At 51.2% G+C, this 18000-nt stretch overlaps 1 protein-coding gene across 3 annotated transcripts; it reads left to right on the top strand.

Moving 5' to 3' along the window:
* Nucleotides 8822–14796, top strand: ELOF1 (elongation factor 1 homolog). Of its 3 annotated transcripts, XM_018051130.1 has the most exons (5): nucleotides 8855–8924; nucleotides 9520–9601; nucleotides 13513–13646; nucleotides 13826–13896; nucleotides 14147–14796. In XM_018051130.1, the coding sequence occupies exons 3-5, from the start codon at nucleotides 13531–13533 to the stop codon at nucleotides 14209–14211; spliced, it is 252 nt and encodes an 83-aa protein (XP_017906619.1). In that variant the 5' UTR covers nucleotides 8855–8924; nucleotides 9520–9601; nucleotides 13513–13530; the 3' UTR covers nucleotides 14212–14796. The 3 variants fall into 3 exon arrangements, with proteins under 3 accessions (XP_005682449.1, XP_017906619.1, XP_017906620.1); XM_005682392.3 differs by lacking the exon at nucleotides 9520–9601 and having other exon boundaries at nucleotides 8822–8924; XM_018051131.1 differs by lacking the exons at nucleotides 8855–8924; nucleotides 9520–9601 and adding an exon at nucleotides 9053–9140.

Below are 18000 nucleotides of genomic sequence, written 5' to 3'. Positions count from 1 at the left end.
CGTGTGTGTTGTGAGCATCTCTTTCCTTACCTCCCTGGCAAGGTGCAATACTTGGGGTTGGAAAGGTTGGGGCTCCCTGACCATCCTTGCTCTGCACCTTCATCTCTCAGTCTCATCTGTAACCGACGGGCCTCATCCATGAGTATGATTTTAAGGCCAAACAGGAACTTAAATTCCCGGTGGTCCAGTGGTTAAGAATCTGCCTTCCTAACTCAGATGAGGAGAAATACTATATGACATCCCTTATTGTGTAATAAAAAAAACAAAATGATACACATGAACTTAAAAACAGAAAGAGAATCACAGACTTAGAAAAAGAACTTATGGTTGCCAGGGCTGAAGGGATAGTTATGGGGTTTGGGATGGACATGTGCACACTACTATATTTAAAATGGATAATCACAAGGACCTACTATGGATCTCTGATCAATATTATGTGTCAGCCTGCATGGGAGAGTTTAAGGGAGAATGGATACATGTATATGTATGGCCGAGTTCCTTCATTGTTCACCTAAAACTATCACAACATTGTTAACCGGCTATACCCCGATTCAAAATAAAAAGTTAAAGAAGAATCTGCTTTCCAGTGCAGGGGACATGGGTTCGATCTCCGGTGGGGAAACTAAGATGCACCCCCCCCACCATGCTGTGGATCAACTAAGTCTGCAGGCACAACTACCCAGCAAGATCCTGAGTGCCTCAATAAGACCCTATGCAGCCAAATAAATTAATTTTTTTAAAGACCAAATATAAAAAAATGAAAAAGACCAAACAGACGGGTACAACATGAAGCAAGCTTCCTCCTCCAGTGTTCTTTCCTTGCATAATAAAAAGAAACTCCCCTTTGTCACAAAGAGCATCTCCACATACACGCAGTTCTGCATGCCTTCTATCTAGCCACAAGTCAAATGTTCATATCAGAACATTCTTTTTTGCTCATGTCAATATGGGATCAGTGCTATTCATACAGTTCTAAAATCTAAACTTTGTAGAAAGGGAAACTATCTCACCCACCTCATGTTTGTTCCTCCACCTTTCTAGAAAAGAAATAGTATTTTTATAAATGTCTTGGGCTTCCTTTGAGGATTTCTCTGTGCAAATAAAGGCAGACCTGAATGTTTCTTTTTTTTTTTTCCTCCCCTTTCCCATTTATCTGCACCATGCTTTTTTAGTTTTTGTGTGTTTGATTTTTTTGGCTATTCCTCAAGGCATGCAGTGTCTTCCTTGACAAAGAGCTATGCTTAGTCTTGCTCGACTCTTTGCAACGCCATGGACCATAGCCCACCAGGCTCCTCTGTCCATGGGGATTCACCAGGCAAGAATACTGGAGTGGGTTGCCATGCCCTCCTCCAGGGGATCTTCCCAATCCAGGGATTGAACCCAGTTCTCCCGCATTGCAGGCGGATTCTTTACCGTCTGAGCCACCAGGGAAGCCCATGAATGCTGCAGTGGGTAGCCTATCCTTTCTCCAGGGGAAGTTCCCGACCCAGGAATCGAACAATGCAGGGGCTTTCTACATTGCAGGCGGGTTCTTTACCAGCTGATCTACCAGGGGATCAAACCCGTGCCTCTGCAGTGGGGCTGTGCAGACTTCACCACTGGACCACCAGGGAAGTCCTTGAACCTTGCTCTTTTGGTTTTGATTTTGTTTTCTTTTTAAAATCAACTTCACTGAGTTCTTACAGACACATTTTAGAAGTGTGCAGTTCAGTAAGTTTAGACAAAGGCACACACTCCTAAACCCAACGCCGCAATCAAGAAACAAGCATTTCCTGCACCTGCAAAGGTCCTCTTTTGCAATTTGCTCTTTCTGCCCATTGTACCTGGAGATCTGCCCACCAGTCCTCCAGGGAGCTTATTTCTGCTGCTAGAGGCCCCACTGGGTGCCTGGCCCCATTGTCTGTCACCAAGGAGTGCCCAGATGGCTTCCAATAATCTTGCTGTCCGCAAATCATGCTGCCATAAATGAGCCTGCACATTTATTTCCGCTGTATGCAGAAATGATTGTAGAATAAACAAGATACATTCCTAAGAGGAAGATTGCCCTGCTTTTTGACAGCCATGGATTTTCTGCCTTGTGTCACCAGCTCCTCGCTGGGGCCTACAGAAATTTTTTCCAGTCCTTCCCTCTCACTAGCACAGCCACCTTGGACACCCCCGGACCCGTGCTTTTGTACATCTGTGCAAGTATGTATGGGGGAAAACTTCCAGAATTATTTCAGAGCCTGTTCCTGCTAAAGGACGCTGAAAGCAAAATGCTCACCGTGAACCAAAAGCTGCAGAGAAACGCACTTAGTTCCCCTCTGGGCTTCTCAGTTGACTAAAACCCACTCACACACAGCCTCACCCAGCCAGTCGCAGGAACTAGTTTCTTGACTCACCATCACCGCCCACTTCAGCCGCTCTGGGCCAGAACCCAATTGTTGGGGAAATGGCATCTTATTTTGCGACTTTGTAGCAGTCAGTATTGAATTTGTTACATGGTACCTGTGTTACTTAGAAGCACTGATGCTGAAGCTGAAGCTACAATACTTTGGCCACCTGATGCAAAGAGCCAACTCATTAGAAAAGACCCTGATGCTGGGAAGGATTGAGGGCAAGAAGAGAAGAGGACGACAGAGGCTGAGATGGTTGGACGGCATTGCTGACTCAATGGACATGAGTTTGAGCAAACTCCAGGAGATGGTGAAGGACAGGGAAGCCCGGCGTGCTGCAGTCCATGGGGTCGCAAAGAGTCAGCAGGACTTAGCGACTGAACAACAATAAGTGCTACTATGCTTCCCAGGTTGTTCAGTGGTGAAGGATCCGCCTGCCAATGCAGGAGACACAGGCTGGATCCTTGGGTTGGGAAGATCCCCTAGAGAAGGAAATGGCAACCCATTCCAGTACTATTGCCTGGAGAATCCGTGGACAGGCAGCCTAGCAGGCTACAGTCCATGGGGTCACAAAGAATTGAACAACTGAACATGCACACACACACACACACGCACACACACACACGTGCACACACATATGTTATTACTAAAATTAAGCAAAGCTGGGGACTTCCTTGGTGGTTCAGCGATTAAGACTTTGCCTTCCAATGCAAGGGGTGGAAGTTTGATTTCTGGTCAGGGAGCTAAGATACCACAAGCCTCGTGGCCAGAAAAAAAAAAAAAAAGAAAGAAAGAAACAGAAGCAAATTAAATTCTTTTAAAATGGTCCACATAAAAAAATCTTTCAAAAAAATTAAGCAAAACTGTCTTACCAAAATGCCAACCCTGAGTTCCTTCCAGCTGGTATTACTACCAGCCAAGCTCTATGCAAAAAAAAAACAACACCACCACCATCCCAGGACTTTCCTGGCTGTTCTGTGGTTAAGACCCAGTGCAGGGAGCACAAGTTCGCTCTCTGATTGGGGGAAATACTGCATGCCTCATGGTGCAGCTGGGAGAAAAAGAACAAAAAACACACCATCACTTCTAATCTTAACCAAGAAGGAAAGGGCAAGCAGTATCCTGGCTTCTCAGGGTACAGAAGCTTGACAGATTAAGTCAGGTGCCCAAAATCCTGCTCAGGAAGTGGCAGACCATCCGTCTTAACCAGGACGGTCAAGGCAGCTCACAGCCACCCTGCCTCTCCCCACTGACTCAGAGACTCCAGGCAGGCAGGAGTCTGAATCAGAAGTCGTCCTCGTGTCCCTGTTTGCAGGGCCTGGAGTGTGGAATTAGCCCAACATCCCAGTTCACAGGGCCCAGCGTGTGGAAAGGAGAAGTGACACATTTGAGCTGACACAGGTGGGAAGGAGAACGGGCCCCCCTCCTCCACCAGGGCCGAGACACAGGTGGGAAGAAGAACTGGCCCCCTCCTCCACCAGGGCCGAGACACAGGGGGGAAGGAGAACGGGCCCCCCTCCTCCACCAGGGCCAAGCACTTCTACCGCATGGAGGCCCAAGCCCTGAGCCAACCCAAGGAGCCCCCAAAGGAACAAGGCAGGGTGGACATACGCTCTCAGAGAGGGCTTGCACCCAGCTCAGGGCGGGGGACAACGTCCACACGCCATAGTTGGAAAGCTGCCTTGTCAATTACAGGAAATAAGATAGCAGAATTCCTTAAGATCACAGTCACAGAGTTTCATTTCTTCCCTCTCTTCCCAACCAACTGCATCTGATTCAACCATCACAGATATTGCCAACTCTGAACTCCATTCCTCACACCAGGTGCTGGGTCTGGCACCAGTGCCCTCACCCAGCCAGTTGGCTGTCAGCAGAGAAGCAGGTCATACCCACCCTCCTCAAGACTCCTGAACAGTGAGGTGACACCTGCCTGACCAAACAACAAAATGCACAGTCGTCCACACAGCATGACCTTGGCTCCAGGAAAACATCTAGAGGGAATCCAGAAACAAACAGGAGAGAACGATGATGTGATGTAGGTTAAAGTGATGTCGCAACTTTGCAGGAAAGACGTTATCTGCCTTGTCGGTTTGCCCAGAACAAAACAGCCTGACCCCTGCTTCAGAGTGTGTGCAAAAATGAATTACAAGGGACTCACACGTTTTGGTGTAGAAATAAAATACAGTAACTCAACTATATTCCAAAATAAAAGTAAAATTAAATTAACACTACTGTAGAGTAATTCAACTATAATCAAAAAAAGAAGTAAAAAATACAGTAGAAAACGAACACCCACACAGAGATCTGAATAAGATAACTCATAGTAGCTTAATACATAACTGTCCCAAACTGGAAACAATCCAAATGTCCATTATCAAGTGAAAGGATAAACAAACTGTGTTCCATCCATCTGATGGAACACAGCTCAATGATAAAAACGAACAACTACTGATATATGCAACATTTGTTGATGTTGTTTAGTCACTAACTCCTGTCTAACTGTTTTTCGACCCCATGGACTGTAGCCCCACTAGGCTTCTCTGTCCATGGGATTCTCCAGGCAAGAATACTGGAGTGGGTTGCCATTTCCTACTCCAGGGGATCTTACCTGATCCAGGGATCGAACCTGCGGCTCCTGCATTGGCAGGCAAATTCTTTACCAGAGCCACTAGGAAAGTCAAACACAACATGGACATAGGGAATTCTTTGGCCGCCCAGCAGTTAGGACTTTCACTGCCTAGGACACAGGTTTAGTCCCAGGTCCAGGAACTAAGATCCTCCTAAGCTCCAAAGCCAAATCATCCCCCCACCAAACAAAACAAAAAAACCATAGACATGTCTCAGACATACTAAGCTGAGTAAAAGAAGCCAAACTCAAGAGACTTCATATTGTATGATTCTGTTTATGTGACTTCCTCAAGAGCACAAAGTTATAGGAACTGAAAACAGATTAGCTGGTGTCAAGGGCTGGGGGGTGGGGTAGGAATTGACTACAAAGAGACATAAGGAAACTTCTTGGGGGGAGGGTGAATGAAAACATTCTCTATGCTGATTAGGGAGACGGTTTCACAGGTGTATGTATTTGTCAAAACGTGCAGTTTGTCTGTCAATTATATCTTCATAAAGATGTGAGAGGAGGGAAGGAAGTAGAGAGAGAAAGAAAGGAAAAAAGAAAAAGAGAGAAAGAGAAGAAAGGAAAAAGGAAAGAAAACAAAAAAACAACCAGTGAACTTGGCAATCATTAGGGAATATAGAATTGTCCAAATATATACTATGGCAGTCATGCAGTAGCTACCTGTAAATGTATTGACCACTACCAAGAGGAAATATCAAGTTGCAAGGTAACATTATGGTATAAGGTAATAGCTCAGACGGTAAAGAATTTGTTTGCAATGCAGGAGACCCAGGTTCGATCCCTGGGTCGGGAAGATCCTCTGGAGAAGGAAATGGCTACCCACTGCGGTATTCTTGCCTGGAGAATCCCATGGACAGAGGAGCCTGGCAGGCTACAGTCCGTGGGGTTGCAAAGAGTCCCACACGACTAAACGATTAACACTACTACTACTACTACTACTACTACTACTATGTGTGTATCAGGTTTCTAAAAGCAAGATCAAACCAGTCAATTCTAAAGGAAATCAACCCTGAACATTCATTGGAAGGACTGATGCTGAAGCCGAAGCTCCAATGACTCGAAAAGCCAACTCATTGGAAAAGACCCTGATGCTGGGAAAGATGGAGGGCAGAAGTGGACCACAGGGATGAGATGGTTGGATGGCTTCACCAACTCAATGGACATGAGTTTGAGGAATCTCTGGGAGATGATGAAAGACAAGGAAGCCTGGCGTGCTGCAGTCCATGGGATCGCAAAGAGTCAGTGGGACTGAGGGACTGAACAAGTTAAGACAAGCCAAGCCGGAAGAGAGTCCTCCAGAGAGGCACTTCCTGGGGTGAAGCTTGGCAGTTCCCAGAGTAACACTACCCCCTAGAGGACTTCTTGGAGATAGGTTTATTGGAAACAATCTCATTACAAGTTCTTTTCTTAAACACTCTCCATGAAACAGTTCTTATCAAGACTTCCAGGGACCAAACACTTGCCAAAATCAACAGTCAACTGTCTTTCATCTTACTCAAACTCCCAGCCACATGTGACAACAGTTGATCACTCTTGTCTTGAAATACTTTTTTTCTGGAGACTTCTAGGAGAGGACAACCCTCGTCTTTCTCCTCCAATCTCTCCGGTCTCTTACCGGCTCCTCCTCCTCCTAATCTCTAAGGTTGGGGAGCCCTTTCTTTAAACTGATTACTTTATATTTATTTATTTGGCCGTGCGAGGTCTTAGTTGCGACGTGTGGGATCTAGTTTCCCGACCAGGGATAAAACATGGGCCCCCTGCATTTAGAGCACAGTCTTAGCCAGTGGACCACCAAGAAAGTCCCCGGTCTCCTTCCACTTTTGTTTTGTTTTTAATAATTTTATTTGTTCTTTTACTGTGCTGGGTCCTAGTCGCTGCACAGGCTTTTTTCTAGTTTCGCGCAGAGAGCAGGGGCTGCTCTCTAGTTGCAGCATGCGGGCTTTTCATTGCAGCGGCTTCTCTTGTTGCAGAGCACAGGGCTTCAGTACTCAGAGCACGTGGGCTTAGTGTTGTGGCTTCTGGGCTCTAGAAAGCAGGCTCAATAGTTGTGGGGCATGGGCTCTGTTGCTCTGTGGTATATGGGATGTTTCCAGATCAGGGATCAAATCCTGCATTGGCCAGCAGATTCTTTCCCACTGAGTCACCAGAAAAGCACCCCCTGGTCTCCTTCTAGCCTTCTTTTGCTGCACTTTGCCCTTTACCCCTGAAACCCCATGTGACCTCCTCTGGCCCAAGGCTTTAAATCACCTCCATATGTAGATGACTCTCAAAATCACATCCAACTTCTTCTTCTCAGCCCCTAATATCCCTTCCAAAGACTTTTCCATGCCCTCTCTTGCTTCTCTCAAACCTGTCACAGCCAAACACAACCCTTGACCTCTCCTCCAAATCAGTTCTCTCAAGCCTTTCCTCTTCTGAGTAAGAGGCAGCACCAGGGTTTCCAACCTTGATTCTCCTCTCTCCTTCACTCCCTCTTCTTTTTTTAAATTTTTTGACTGTGCTGGGTTTTTGTTGCAGCTTGGGGGCCCTCTAGTTGCAGAGCATCAGCTTAGCTGCCCAGTAGTATGTGGGATCTTAGGTCCCTAACCAGGGGTTAAACCCCGGTACCCTGCAGTGGAAAGTGGATTCTTAATCACTGGGCCAGCAAGGAAGTCCCCCCCTTTTAAGTTCTACTTTTGTGTAACTTCTACTCAGCCTCTGGATTTCATCCTGAGCAGCAGCCTCCCGGGCAAGCCTTCTCTAACCTCCCAGACTAGCTGGGCAACCTTCTTCACCATCATATGCTCTGAAATCTACACACTCCCCTCTGCTGAGCTGAACAGTGTAGCAACTGATCCTTTATGTTTCTTTTTTATTATTAGAGGATAATTGCTTCACAATGATGTATTGCTGTACAACATGAATTAGCCATAAGTATACATATGTCCCCTCCCTCTTGAGCTTTCCTCCCACTCCCCCCCCCCCCCCCGCCCCACTCTATCCTCCTAGATGGTCACCGAGTACGGGCTGGGCTCCCGGTGTTACACAGCAGCTTCCCACTAGCTGTCTTACACAGGGCAGCACGCATCTGTCAATGCTACTCCTTCCGTTCCTTCCACCTGACCCTTCCTCAGCTGTCGTCCACAAGTTAAGTTTCTGACCAGCCTCTTCACTGCTGCTGCTGCTAAGTAGCGGCAGCCTCTTCACTACATTGTGGAAATTGTGGAGCTTTGTTTTCCCGTCCCCTCGCCCTTACTGCCTGTCCAATCTCACGTATTATAGCTTCCACACTCAAAATTGAGCAACAAGACAGAACATCACCAGGGAGTTAGTTAGAAAGGCTGACTTCCAGGTCCCACTCCTGACCTAATGACCCAGAATCTGTATTAGAATAAGATCCACAGGTTCTTGTTAAAGTTTGACAAGAGCTTCTTACAAGCTTCTCTCACACTGATTCAGCCACACAGTTCTGCGCATGTCCTTAGCACTGGGATATATGTGTGTGGCTGACGTTTGGGAGGCCCATGTGAGTTGCAAAGGGCTGGGGCTTGAACTGGGAGAGAAGATAAGTGAAGATGCTGCGGCCAAGGGCGAAGCTGCCTTTCCCTGGCTACTATGGCCAGGTCCACCTCTCCTGAAACGCGGTAACTGCCAGTGCGAGAGCGCACCAAAGTTGTGTCCACAAGCGCCGGCTCTAACTACCAAGTATGGTCAGGCCCTCGTGCAGGCACAATGCGTTCCTGCCGCCGGGCCCGAAATGGGAGTACGCGTGCGCACAGAGAAGATGCTGGAGGAGGCGGGGTTTCCCCGCGGGGCAGTCCCAGCCTAGGGAGGAGGAGAAGGCGGAGGAGGTAAGAGATTTCCGCTTCCGCCGAGAGCCGGAAGTCACTGTCTCCCGGGTGAACGAGGCGGTCGCAACAAGGGTGTGAGTGCAGGTAAAGGTTCGCGCGGGTGGACGTTGGGGCCGGGTGGGGCTGGGCGCTCTGCGACCCCAGGGCGCTCACGGGGTCCTGAAGGAGGCGCCGAGGGCCCAGGGCTCGGGGAGCGGCCCATCGGGGAATTTGATTGCCTCAGGTCCCTGCCGGTCCCAGCCCGCTGCTTGGAGGCCTGGATGCTACCGGCGGCTGGCGGGAGGCGACACCAAAGCTTCGGTGAGCCTGGATGAACAGTCCTCCCACCGCCTCTTGAGTTCCACCAGGGGCGATGGCTGAGCTCTCTTCCATCTTCTTGGCGCGCTTTGGACTTAGGTCGCCACCTAAGTACAGTCCCCGGTCCCTGGAACTTTACATGCAGTCAGTCCATACCCCTTTTCTGCAGTGTAGTTGGGGGGCACTATAGTCACTGGGAAAAGTGGATTCTGGGGCCCATCTCTAGCTTCAGGAGACTTGTTTATATATTCAGCAGATATTTAGCACTTAATGCATACCAGGCGCTAGGCGTGCTGCTGATTCGTCGTTGTTTAGTTGTTCAGTCCTGTCCGACCCCATGGACTGCAACACTCCAGGCTTCTTTGTCCATGGGTTTTCCCAGGCAACAATACTGGAGTCGCCATTTCCTTCTCCACCGGATCTTCTCGACCCAGGGATCAAACCCCAGTCTCCTGCATTGGCAGGTGAGCCACCAGGGCTGCTGATTCCAGCCGTGGACAAATCAGGCTCCTACCCTAACCCGCAGAACTGACATTCTAGTTGGGGGACATCTGGTGTGAAGTTCAGAAAGTTGCATTTTTCTGAGCAGCCCCCAGGTGATTCCATGGCAGGTGGTACCCAGGGTCTCACTCTGGGGAAATTTTTTCAACAAAACACTCTGGCCAAAGGTGGGAGCCTGGGCTGCCGAAGTGGCTACACTTTACTAAAGCCTGCCGGGTCTTGTGGTTAGCCTGCTGCTTTCGTCTTCCGTTGCATCTCACATCCATCTCCCTGTTGCTCACTGGGCCTCAGCTGTACCAGTCTTCTTTCTGTTTTTCAAGAAAAGCTGGTGCTTCCTTGAAGCCTTTACAACTGAGGCATTTCCAGCCTCTGCCTGCACTGTCTTATGTGGATTTTCTTTCTCTCATCGTTCAGTCCTCATTTTAAATGACCCTTCCCCAGGGGATCCTTCAGGCTCCACCCTTGAGTGAAGTAGCTGTGTCCCAGAAAAGTTCACATAGCCTTGTTTTTTGTTTTTAATTTTATTTATTTACTGGATACCCTGGGTCTTTGTGGCTGCGCTCGGGCTTTTTCTAGTTGTGGTGAGCAGGAGCTACTCTCTAGTTGCACTGCAAAGGCGTCTCATTGCAGTGGCCTCTCGTTGCAGCTCACAGGCTCAGGAATTGTGGCATGAAGCCTTAGTGACCCCGCAGCATGTCAGATCTTCCCAGACCAGGGATGGAACCCGTATCCCCTGCATTAGCTACTGGACTGCCGAGGAAGCCCCACGTCGTTCTGTTTTATTAACCTCATAGCACTTGCCAGTGGCTTCCCAAGTGTTGCTAGTGGTGAAGAACCTGCCTGCTAATGCAGGAAACGTAAGAGATTTGGGTTCAGTCCCTGGTTGGGGAAAATCCCCTGGAGAAGGAACTGGCAACCCACTCCAGTATCCTTGCCTGGAAAATCCCATGGACAGAGAAGTCTGGCAGGCCACAGTCCATAGGGTCACAAAGAGTCAGAGACGACTGCAGTGACTTAACACACACACACACCCCCACACCGAGCACTTGTCAATATTTGAAATTTTTTCCCTTATTAGTTAGCTTAAGGGTCTGTCTTCTCCACCAGAATATCAGTTACACGAGAGCAGACACCTCACCTTCCCTGATGACAGCACTGCTGTGGCTTGCTCTAGGCCTGGCGTTGGTTGGTTCATTCATTCAGTAAATATTTGTTGAACACGAACTGTTCTAGGCTCTGAGGATACAAAGAAAAGACAGAAATCCCTGCCCACAAGGAGTTCACACTCTGAGGGTGGTGGGCAGGAACCAGTGAGGAAGCTGTTGTGATCATCCAGGCCAGAGAAGACCTGGACTCAACTCAGACCACAGAACCAGCCCTGGGAGTGGTGAGAAGTGGTCAGATGCTGGGCATCTTCTAAAGGTAGAACAGTAGGGAACTTTCCTGGCGGTCCAGTGGTTAAGCATCTGAGCTTCTGCTGCCAGGGCGCAGGTTCCATCCCTGATGGGGGAACTAAGATCCTACATGCCTCAAGGTGTGGCCTAAAATAAACGTAGGGCAGTAGGATCAGGGTGAGATAAGGGGTGTGAGAGGAGGCAAAAGGAACTGAGGTCGAGTCCAGGGTTTTTGGAAAAACCCAGACTTGCTGTCTGCTGAGCTGAAGAAGACTGCAGGAGAGCAGATTGAGGTGTTTGGAGCTGGGTTTTGGACCGGTCATGTTTAAACATTGGTTAGCATCAGTTGTGGCTGAGGCAGGTGGTCAGGAAGGCTACAGTTCAGAGGAGGCAGTGGAAGCAGTGACGCGGGGTGTGATCTCCATGGAGGTGAATGTATTTGGACAAGGGAGGGGCCCAGAGACTGAAAGAGTGGCTTCACTATCCTTAGCGAATTAGAGAGGTGGGGTGGGGTTGCAGCAGCAGAGACTGCCAGAGCCTGCCATTGAGGAGTGAGTGGGGAGAGTCCCGGGTCTCGAGAGCCCTGTGCAAAGGGTAGGCGGAGAAACTGGTGTGTCCAGCGTGCTGAGGGGTGGGGACTGCTCCGTGGGGTGGACGGCATGGCAGGGGCAGCGGAGTGAGAACCGGAGAGAAGGCAGACAGCTCCATTAGAAAAACTCTCTAAAAATGAAGAGATTGTTTTTAATGATGGGCAAAGTCATCCCAAGTGTGTTCGTTAATGATCCAGTAGAGAGAGCAAGTGTGATGCTGGGATCCAAGGCCCAAGGTAACAAACTGTGTTTTTGGGGAGCAAGGCCGTTCTTCCATAGCAAAAGGGGGAAGGTCAAGTGGGTGGTCCTGGTGACTTGTGGATTGTGGATGTTCACCGCCAGCTCCTTCAGTTTACTCAGTGAATTGGAAGCACCCCTAGTTTAGAACAAGAACATCAGATAGAGAGTGATCACACGTGTGAATGAAACACTGGTCTTTCTCTGGCAGGCTGCTGACCTCTGCTAGTCATGGAAGGATGAGACCAGAATCAGGGGTGGGTGGGGGTGGGAGGGGCGCTTCGGGAGGTTAGCCCAGCGCCTGACATGGGAGATTGCACTCAGTGTAGCTGCTGCCGCTTCCCTGTCCACCTGCCTCGAGGCATCTTCCCCTGGACGTGCTTCCTTTGTGTCAGACATCAGAGAACAGGGCCCCTTTTCCCCTGAGCCAGCACTTCCATCCCCCACCACAACCTTGGAAGTCAGCCCAGACCCTTCCTTCTTACACTGCTCACGCGCTCCACTGGACTGTTCCTTCTCTACATGCTCACCACTGGCTTGTCCCCTCTGTCTTGCTCACCCACTGCTGCTTTTCTCCCCGAACAACTCTGTCCTGGTTCTGTCTTCCTCTTCACCCAGGCTTTCCACCCATCCCGTTCCTTGGTCCCTCTCTGTCTCTTTTTTTAAATATTTATTTATTTATTTGGCTGCACCAGGTCATAGATGCAGCATGCAGCATCTTCAGTCTCGTTTCGGCATGCGGAATCCTTAGTTGCAGCATGCAGGATCTTTAGTTGTGGCATGCGAACTCTTAGTTGTGACATGTGCAATCTAATTCCCTGACCAGGGATGGAACCCAGGACCCCTGCAGTGGGAGTGTAGTCTTAGCCACTGGACCACCAGGGAAGTCCCTCCTTGGTCTCTTTAAAACACCAAGCAATTTCATCCCTACACTCCCCACAGCCTCCAGCATCCATCCAAATATTCAGAACACTCCCACCTGCTCCCTCCCCACCCCCTCTCTCCCCCCAGCCTGCCCCTCTGCTGAACCCACATGGTCCCCAAACCCTGGCCAGGCCCTCAGCCTTTTATATGGCATTTCCTTGCTCCAAATCCATGTCCCCGTTTCTCTGTCCAGCAGCCCCTCATCTGCAAAGAGCCTGCCCAAGGGGCCCCCCAGAAGGCTCTCACATACTTTCAGTGTCATTCCTCCTGGGTGGCATTGGCCTGTCCCGTGACAGAAGGAGCAGCCTGAATAAAAGCTTGGCTCCTGAGCACTCCTGCCTGAGCGGCCTTCACAGAGTCTCGTCCTCACGAGGAACGGTGGCCTCCTGTGTAGGTGCTGGCAGCAGACAGGCCAGGCTCTTACCATATGTCCTGTTCGCCCTCCCTGTGAGACCAGGCTCAGATGGAAACCTCACGCCACTTCATAGACAGGAGACTGAGGCACAGAGGATTTAAGGAACCCACTTGGGATCCTGCAGGGAGTGGGGGAGCTGGGGTTAGAATCCAGGCCACCTGATCCCACAGTGCACTGAGGTGGTCTGCCTGCCCAGCCCCTGGGAGCCTCAGGCAAGACCTCCCTTCTCCAGAGGCAGCCTGCTTCCTAGGGCCTCGGGCTGGGGGGCTGCATGGGGCCCACGAGTCACTGACTTCTGTCCCTTCTGCCCACAGGTTCACTCCCCTACAGACATGGGGCGCAGAAAGTCGAAACGAAAGCCACCCCCCAAGAAGAAGATGACAGGCACCCTGGAGACCCAGTTCACCTGCCCCTTCTGCAACCACGAGAAGTCCTGTGATGTGAAAATGTGAGTGGGGCCGGGGAGCCTGCCTCCCAGGACCAATTCCTCCTTCCTCAGCTGGGGTGTGGCTCACCCCCGCCACTACCCTATCCTCCAGTCTGCCCCAAGCCCTCCTGCTTAGGGGGATCATCACCCACAGACAGAGGCCCCTTCCTTCACTAGTCCCTGCACCTTTCCTGTTCCAGGGACCGAGCCCGAAACACCGGAGTCATCTCTTGTACTGTATGCCTAGAGGAATTCCAGACGCCCATCACTTGTATCCTTGGGAAACCGGGCTTTTTCCAGGAGATGGGTTGGGGGTTCTGGGCAGCCCAGAGTGGGCTGCTCGAGCCCTGCAGCGTGCCCTGGGGGCGTGGCCACCAAGAGGAACCAGCGCCACGGGCTGACTTATGTGGTGTGAACAGGATTCAGGGCAGTGGTCTGGCTAACAGTGGCATGAGCTACAGAAAAGTAAACGTGGGAAAGGGGTCCAGTGCTACCAGTTGCCCTTGACCGCAGCGGCTCAGATCTGTCAGAACCAGTGGACGTGTACAGCGATTGGATAGACGCCTGCGAGGCTGCCAATCAGTAGCGACGCAGATGGCCCACCCCCTTGGCAGCCCCGCCCACTGGGTACCAATCGAGAGACATTCCTGGGTGTCCAGGGTGTGGGTCCAGGGCCTTTGCAGCCCCCAGTGTGAGTGTGTGCAGAGTGGGTATGTGTGTGTGTGTTTGTGTGCATGCGTGGCTGCAGGTGCGACTGCAGGGGAGTCTTCGTGGGAAGCCGGTAGAGTTGAAGGGTGGTGTGGCCCCGGGGGCCTGAAATGCTTGCTCAACAAGCCTTTGACTGGCTCCAGCCTCTAGCACCTGGGCCACCGGCTTCAGGGCCATGTTTTCTCTAGAGGCCTGCGTCCTGACCCCCCTCTGCAAGGGCAGGCCCAACAGGCTGCCACCGGCCGCTCCAGCGCCTTCCTGTACCTCACCAGCACTTGGCCACTGAACAGGACTGACTGCTCCCCCTCCCCAGCTGCCTTGGGCTGGGATTCAACCCACAGTCCCATGGGCCCCCTGGCAGGGCGGCCTGTTTCCATGTTCCCTCGCTCTTGTAGAGGCGGGAGGGGCTGGGCTGGGGACAGCTATCTGTCACAAGCCCTTAAATAAAGCAGCAAGTGAAGAACTCCCAGTGCTCTGATTCTGTGGGCTCTGGGTCAGACCCAGGGGCTCAACGCAGGAAAAGGGGAGGCTGAGGCATTCAGAGGCGGCCCAGCTGGCCGTCTGAAGTGGGATTCGGTCAGTCCTTCAAAGCATCCCATGTTTTATCCACTCTACAAGCATTCACGGTGAAACCCGGGCAGCTGGGCTCAGGGGACAGGGATGAACGCACAGGCACCTGGCCGGGCATTCACAATCACGGTGGAAACCAGGGCCAGCAGAGCCCGGGGTGGGGGTGGGGTGTTCAGGGAGGGCTTCCTGGGGGACCCCCCCGAAGAGGTCAGGCTCCAGGGCCACCCTGTTTCCTGAGGCTGCTCTCAGATGTGCCTGCCTTCCCGCCTTGTTCCAGCAGCCACCCTGGGAGGAAGATGCTCACAGGTGAGGAAGCAGGCCAGAGATAACGAGGTCATGGGCCCAGGGTCCCACAGCCAGCAGGCTTCACAGCCCAGGGTCTCACTCATGAGCCCAGGGTCCAGGCTAAGGGAACAACTCCTGGCTTCCCGGGGGCTGAATGGGGTGAGGATCCCTGGAGGGGAATAGGAACCGGACTGTTGTCCTAGGCTGGTGGGGAGACTGGAGATGGGGCCAGAGGCACAGGTTCAGTGGAACAAATATTGGTCTTGGCACTTGCCTTGCAGTCCCAGGGGTTGGGACTGCAAGCTTCCACTGCAAAGAAATGTTGGTCTTTGTCCCTGGATCCTGGCACAAAGCTAAAACGCTTGGAATTTCCTGGGCAGCCAGAGTATCTTCATCATTCATAAAGAGCCCATTTTTGCTCACTGGTGAGAGCAAAAATGAGGTGATTTAGAATGGGGACCTAGGCATCCTTGGGGCTTCCCAAGTGGCACAGTGGTAAAGACCACCTGCCAGTGCAGGAGACCCAGGTTCAGTCCCTATCAGGGAGATTTTTTAAAAGAGGAAATGGCAGCCCATTCCAGTATTCTTGACTGGAGAATTCCATGGACAGAGGAGCCTGGGGGGCTGCAGTCTGTGGGGTTGCAAAGAGTTGGACACAACTGAATGGCTAGACAACAGCGAATCAGCATTACCCACAGTGTATGAAGTAAAGTGAAAGTCACCCAGTCTTGTCTGACTCTTTGTGACCCCATGGATTATACAGTCCATAGAATTTTCTAGGCCGGAATACTGCAGTGGGTAACCTTTCCCTTCTCCAGGGGATCTTCCCAACCCAGGAATTGAACCGGGGCCTCCTGCGTTACAGGCAGATTCCTTACCAGCAGAGTCACAAGGGAAGCCCAAGAATACTGGAGTGGGTAGCCTATCCCTTCTCCAGCGGATCTTCCCAACCCAGGAATCGAACCCGGGTCTCCTGCATTGCAGGTGGATTCTTTAACAACTGAGCTACGAGGGAAGCCCCTCATAGTGTTTAATATGCATTAAGTGCTCAATAACTAACACAGCTGAAGTGACTGAGCACTCAGCAGCCTCAGCATGGGGCTGATTCCTGAGTAGGAACTCTCAGCCAACCTACCAACCTTTGGGAAGGGGCCTAAAGGAGATCAACCTGAATATTCACTGGAAGGGCTGATGCTAAGCTGAAGCTCCAATACTTTGGCCACCTGATGGGAAGCTGACTCACTGGAAAAGACCCTGATGCTGGGAAAGATTGAGGGCAGGAGGAGAAGGGGGGCAGCAGAGGATGAGATGGTTGGATAGAATCACTGACACAATGGACATGTTAGTTGCTCAGCTGTGTCCGACTCTGACCCCATGGACTGCAGCCCACCAGGCTCCTCTGTCCATGAGATTTTCTAGGCAAGAATATTGGCATGGTTGCCGGTTGCCATGTCCTTCTCCAGGGGATCTTCCTGACCTAGGGATCAAATCCATGTCTCCTCTGTCTCCTGCACTGCAGGCAGATTCTGTACCCACTGAGCCATTGGGGATATGAATCTGAGCAAACTCCAGGAGATAGAGGAGGACAGGGAAGCCTGAAGGGCTACAATCCATGGGGTCACAGAGTTAGACATGACTTAGCAACTGAACAACAACAAGGGGACCTACAGATGAAGTGCTTTGAGAACAAGATCTGATGAACTTCTGCCTTTGGTGAACACTTAGAGGTGCCAGAACACATGGAAAGGATTCAGGAGTTCCACACCCCTCCCACGCCTTGCTCTGTATGCCCCTCCCTTCTGGCTCCTCCTGAGTTTGATCTTCCATAATAAAACCAAAGTAATAATAAAACCAGTGATCTAATAAAAAGTAAAATGTTTCTCCAGGTTTTGTGAACCAGTGTAGTAAATTAACAAAATCTGAGGAGTGGGTGGAGGGAACCCTCCCACCCTGATCTACAGCTGGTCGGTCAGAAGCACAGGGAACAACCTGGACTTGTGATTGGCTCCTGACATGAGGAAAGGTCAATCCTGAACAGAACCCTTATCCTGTGGGATCAGATGCTGTCTTCAGGTCATGTCAGAATTGAGTTAACTGATTGGTGGTGTTGGAAACAAAAACACACCTGAACAAGCAGACGGTGAGATCCCAGACAATCTGGTAGTCCTGGTGCTCTGGCAGCACGGGGCAGCGCAAGCTCCTCCACGCAGCCCCATGAGCCTGGGCAGCAAGTGGAAGGATGATGGAAACTGTCCTCAGGAGGCGCCCAGCATGATTCCTGACACGGTGCCAGCAGATGGTGACCCACAAGGGCAGCAAGGAATATGAACAGCAGAGGAAGATGCTGAGCTGGCCAGAAGCCCCAGCCACCAGGCCCAGCCGTTGGGTCTGACGGGTGTTCCCTGAGGCCCACCCCGCCCTGACATGCCCCCAATCCGGTGCTCCTACCTTCCCTTCCAAGACCTCACTCAGGTGGGATCCCGTGGCCAAGGCAGGACCTAGTGGACATAGAGTGGTTGGACAGGCACCTGGGTCGGGGGCTGCTCTCTGCAGTCCAGGGAAAGGGGCCTTGCTCTTCTGTCAACCAGGGCCCGCCTACCCTAGTCTCACAGTCTAAGTGCTAATATGGTGCTGTTTTCCCGAGGAGGCAGGGCCCTGGGCCAGGCAAGGATCCTCCTCAGCATAGCTTCCCCCCACTGGCCCTGGGGGAGCAGGACTCAGGGTAGCCAAGCCAAGAGCTCCTGGAATCTGCTTTATGAGGCCCCAGGGGTTGTGCAAGCACAGGGGGCTTCTGATGTCCATCCCAGCAGTT

The sequence above is a fragment of the Capra hircus genome, chromosome 7 (genome assembly GCF_001704415.2).
Source record: "Capra hircus breed San Clemente chromosome 7, ASM170441v1, whole genome shotgun sequence".
Classification (NCBI taxonomy): Eukaryota; Metazoa; Chordata; class Mammalia; order Artiodactyla; family Bovidae; genus Capra; species Capra hircus.
This window is presented reverse-complemented; position numbering and strand designations above follow the sequence as displayed.

Coding starts and splice junctions, on each gene's coding strand:
- ELOF1 (XM_005682392.3), top strand. CDS start 13,531: ATGGGGCGCAGAAAGTCGAAACGAAAGCCACCCCCCAAGAAGAAGATG. Junction 13,647..13,825: donor AAGTCCTGTGATGTGAAAAT/GTGAGTGGGGCC, acceptor TTCCTGTTCCAG/GGACCGAGCCCGAAACACCG. Junction 13,897..14,146: donor ATTCCAGACGCCCATCACTT/GTATCCTTGGGA, acceptor GCAGCGGCTCAG/ATCTGTCAGAACCAGTGGAC.